The sequence below is a fragment of the Gekko japonicus genome, unplaced genomic scaffold (assembly GCF_001447785.1).
Source record: "Gekko japonicus isolate JY-2015 unplaced genomic scaffold, Gekko_japonicus_V1.1 scaffold9813, whole genome shotgun sequence".
In the NCBI taxonomy this organism is placed as follows: Eukaryota; Metazoa; Chordata; class Lepidosauria; order Squamata; family Gekkonidae; genus Gekko; species Gekko japonicus.
The window spans coordinates 1-4,392 of NW_015163920.1; the positions used below are offsets into that span (position 1 = coordinate 1).

The window sequence follows — 4,392 nt, forward strand, 5'->3', positions numbered from 1 at the left end:
AGGAAGATGCTTAGTGTCTGCCTATCTAGGTGTAACTCTGTGGTCACTCGCTTCCCGGAGGATGAGGCACACAGGGACCTAGTATTCCGGATCTTCCAGCATTCCTTCCACACCCGCATACTAGCCTAGACTTTGTGAACCAGGAAAGGTAACGCCCACTCCCTTGGAACCACAATAAAAATAAAGCGCAATTCAATAGAAACGAGTTTCACCGCAGATTCCAAATGCCTTCTCCGAACAAAAAATCCTTAGGCGTTGAAAACCGTTACCCATTGAGTCCTTAGGGACCCCAGCAGGGTATGATGCCACAGAGTCCATGCCAGGAAGCAGATGTTTTCACCGGGGGAACCAATCACAGTCGTCTGGAAGGCAGTTTTAGTTCTGGAAGATCTCCAGGCCCCACCAGCAGGTTGGCATCCCTATCCGAAACGGGGGCTTCCAAGCTTTGACGCCAAGCGAGAAGCCAGTATGGTATCAAGATTGAAGTAAGATCTGGGAGACTGGGCTCAGAACGTAAGAACATCAGATGGATCAGATCAGGGTCCATCTAGTCCAGCATGCTGTCTCAAACTGAGTCCGATCAGTTCCTCTGGAGGGTGAACAACAAGGCATATAGGCCGAGGCCTTCCTAAGAACATCAGAAGAACCCTGCTGGATCAGACCAGTGGTCCATCTAGTCCAGCATCCCGTCTCACACAGTGGCCAGCAAGTTCCTCTGGAGGGTGAACAACAAGGCATATAGGCCGAGGCCTTCCTAAGAACATCAGAAGAACCCTGCTGGATCAGACCAGTGGTCCATCTAGTCCAGCATCCCGTCTCACACAGGGGCCAACCAGTTCCTCTGGAGATCCAACAACAGGGTATAGAGGCCAAGGCCTACATAAGAAGAGCCCTGCTGGTTCAGACCCGTGGTCCATCTAGTCCAGCGTCCTGTCTCACACAGAGGCCAACCAGTTCCTCTGGAGGGCCAGCAACAGGGCATAGTGGCCGAGGCCTTCCCCTGATGTTGTCTCCTAGCTCTGGGATTCAGAGGATTAGTGCCTCTAAATGTGGAGGTTCCCCTCAGCTGGTAGCCATTGATAGACTTATGCCTCCATGATAGACTTAAAGCCATTTATTCCTGTGGCCATCACAACATCCTCTGGCAGCAAATTCCACATTTTAATCACTTTCTGTGTAAAGTAGTATTTCCTTTTGTCTGTCCTGAACCTACTGCCCATCAGTTTAATCAGGAACATAAGAACACAAGAGAAGCCGACTGTTGGTTTTGAATATGTTCTTTTTGTAGACTGTGTTCTAAGCAATCTGTTGGCTCAGTGTCTATACACTCTATTGGGTTGTGACCACTAACCCGTCTTTGTATTTCAATGAATGCAATATATAGTTTTGAACCTAGTTGTGAATTGTAGATGGTCTTCCCTTGGTGGGTGTTGTTTGTGTTTATGCTTTTAAGAGCATAAGTAGAGCCCTGCTGGATCAGACCCATGGCCCAGCAAGCCAAGCCCGTGTTCCCCAGCAACTGATTTAAAGAGGCATACTACCTCCGGTACTAGCAGGTGTAGATATCCATCATGACTCGTAGGTGTTGATAGCCCTGTCTGCCATGCATTTGTCCATTCCCCTTTGGTGTTTGATGTAGAGCCAGTTTGGTGCAGTGGTTAAGTGCGCAGACTCTAACCTGGGAGAACCGGGTTTGATTCCCCACTCCTCCACTTGTACGTGCTGGATGACCTTGGGCAAGCCATAGTTCTGTCACAGCTGTTCTTGAAAAAGAGCAGTTTCTGTCAGAGCTCTCTCAGCCCTGCATACCTCACAAGGTGTCTGTTGTGGGGAGGGGAAGGGAAAGGAGTTTGTAAGCCACTCTGAGACACCTTCGGGTAGTGAAGGGTGAGGTGTAAGACCGCCAGTTTGGTGTAGTGGTTAAGTGCGCGGACTCTAACCTGGGAGAACCGGGTTTGATTCCCCACTCCTCCACTTGTACGTGCTGGATGACCTTGGGCAAGCCATAGTTCTGATAAGAGCTGTCCTTGGAAAAAAGCTTCTTCTTTTACCTCACAGGGTGTCTGTTGTGGGGAGGAGAAGGGAAAAGGAGTTTGTAAGCCGCTCTGAGACACCTTCGGGTAGTGAAGGGCGGGGTATAAATCCATTCTCTTCTCTTCTTCTTAAAAGCTTCCGAGTTGGTGGCCGTCACCACATCCTGTGGTAGTGAGTTCCGCTGTTTGACCACGCACCGTAGGAAAGGAATACTTCCTTTTACGCCTTCATTGCTGGTAGAAGAAAGTCTGCTCGAGCATGGCGGATACTTAGGACAGCTGCTTAAAACTGTCCCGCCATTTTGCTGCTTCGGTGCCGTGAAGCCTCCGCTCCGCCTCCTTAACCCGCATTAATTCTGCCTTCTCTCCCTTTTCCCCAAGGTTCACAGCAAAGACAAAAAATACGTCTGTAAAGTATGCAGCCGAGTGTTCATGTCGGCCGCCAGCGTGGGGATCAAGCACGGCTCCCGCCGCCACGGGATCTGCATGGATTGTTCCGGCCAAGGCATGGCCAGCCACTTGGACGCGAACGGAGGCGACGGCTCGCCAGATGAGTTGTACGGCGTGGAAGGTCCGTACACGGAAGATCCCGATGGCCTCAAAGGCGAAGGGGAGGAAGACATGGGGGACGACGATGACCTCAAGTGGAAAGACGATATCGAGATTTCCCAAGACGACTTGATCTTGGACGACGATAAAGACGGCGAAGTCGACTCCCCGCCGGAGCACGAGAACTCGGGGGGAAACGACAAGGACTTCACTTGGATTTCTTAGGGGAGATTTGTTTCTCTCCCAGCTAGTTTGGGGACAAAGCTGGGACCGAGAGGTTCTGTTGGCGGAGCTCGATCCACCAGGCCGCGGGTCCTGAGGAGCAAAAACATCTCGTGCGTGGAGGATTTTTTTTTTAAGCAAACCAATTCTTTATCTGTTCTAGCCAGAGACTGTGTCTGTAAACATTTTCCCCACGGTACCACTTTTCCCTGCCCTTTGCCCTTCCTGTAGTCCCGAACAACAACAACAACAACAAAAGGCCTTTGTTTTGCTACAGGAGCCAGATTTCAGGCAGGCGACATGGCTCGTCCTCCCTGAAATGTTTTCCCGCTCTCAGTGTAAAAGGCAAGTGACCTCTCGCTTCTCAAAGAAGGGCGATTCCCGGGAGCAGACTGGGGCATTAAAACCACCCCCTGAAGCGAGCAAAGGATTCCGCCGGGCTGTAGCGACGACTACAACAAAGTAGGCACAAGCTCACTACTGACCCCTGTTGTCACAGGGCGTAACTACATGATGCTCCGGGTCATGGAGGTGCAGTCGGGCGGACATTGTGGGGGAACCCATCTTAAAAAGTGCTAATTCGCTCAGCATTGTGAGGGAGCGCTGCAGGCGGGGGCGGGGGGAGAAGAAGCTTCCGGTTTCCCTCCCAGCCCGCTTTTGCCGGCAGGAAGGGTGGTGGGAGGGGCTCCCCCCCTTTCCTCCGGTTCTCCTTCCCCTTTCCTCCAGTTCCACATGTCCCTCCTAGGGCTGAGAGAACGGAGCGCTTTTAAAGGGGAATCTCCCCCAGCGTCAGTACGTCTGTGAGACTGGGCGCGAGCCCGTGAGCAGGCGCATGTTGGATGTACTTTGTACTTATGCCTATAGCTGCTGCAGTCCAAGAGAGACACCACGCCCCTGCCAGCCCTTCAGGGGCCAGTCGATTCAGATAACTCCTGGGCATCAGCGGCCCTGCAGATCTGTCTGCTGGGAACTCCCCCCCCCCAAAAAAAAATTGGAAGTCCAGTCTCCACCACTCTTCCCTCTAAGCTGTGGAGTCCTGTGAGCAAAAATTCTACTTTGTGAGCTCCTGGCATTAAAGTTGTGAGCAAGCGATTTGGCCGCTGCATGAATTAGTTTGCTCTGGAGCTGTCCTTCCTGAGCTAAGACAACAATGTGTGAGCCGGAGGCTAAAAACCTGTGCGCTATCTCACACTAACTCAGCTTAGAGGGAACACTGGTCTCCACCCTCCACCAAAGTATTAAACTAATGTGAGTCTGAGCAGCAAGGATAACGACCTGACCCATAGAACAAAGTTTGAGTCCAGTGGTACCTTTAAGACCAACAAAGTTTTGCTCTGGGTATACGCTTTCGTGTGCACGCACTTTGTTGGTCTTGAAGGTGCCACCAGACTTAAAACTCCGTTCTGCCGCTTCAGACCGACACGGCTACCCGCCTGAATCGACTTTACCCGTAGTAAATAAAGCAGTCAGAGTGTCTGAGGACTTTAGTTTTCATCATACTACTTTTCCAATAAGCTGGCACAGTCAAGTATGAATGAATGAATGAATGAATGAATGAATGAATGAATGAATGAATGAATGAATGAAT

General features: G+C 51.0%; 1 protein-coding gene across 1 annotated transcript; it reads left to right on the forward strand.

The window, feature by feature from the left end:
- Nucleotides 1-2,414: 2,414 nt before the first annotated feature.
- Nucleotides 2,415-3,494, forward strand: LOC107107670 (zinc finger and BTB domain-containing protein 46-like; the record flags this gene model as incomplete). The annotated part of the gene is made up of 1 exon (XM_015407968.1): nucleotides 2,415-3,494. A coding segment is annotated over one exon (393 nt), but the record flags the coding sequence as incomplete, so codon positions are not given.
- Between the last annotated feature and the right edge of the window lie 898 nt (nucleotides 3,495-4,392).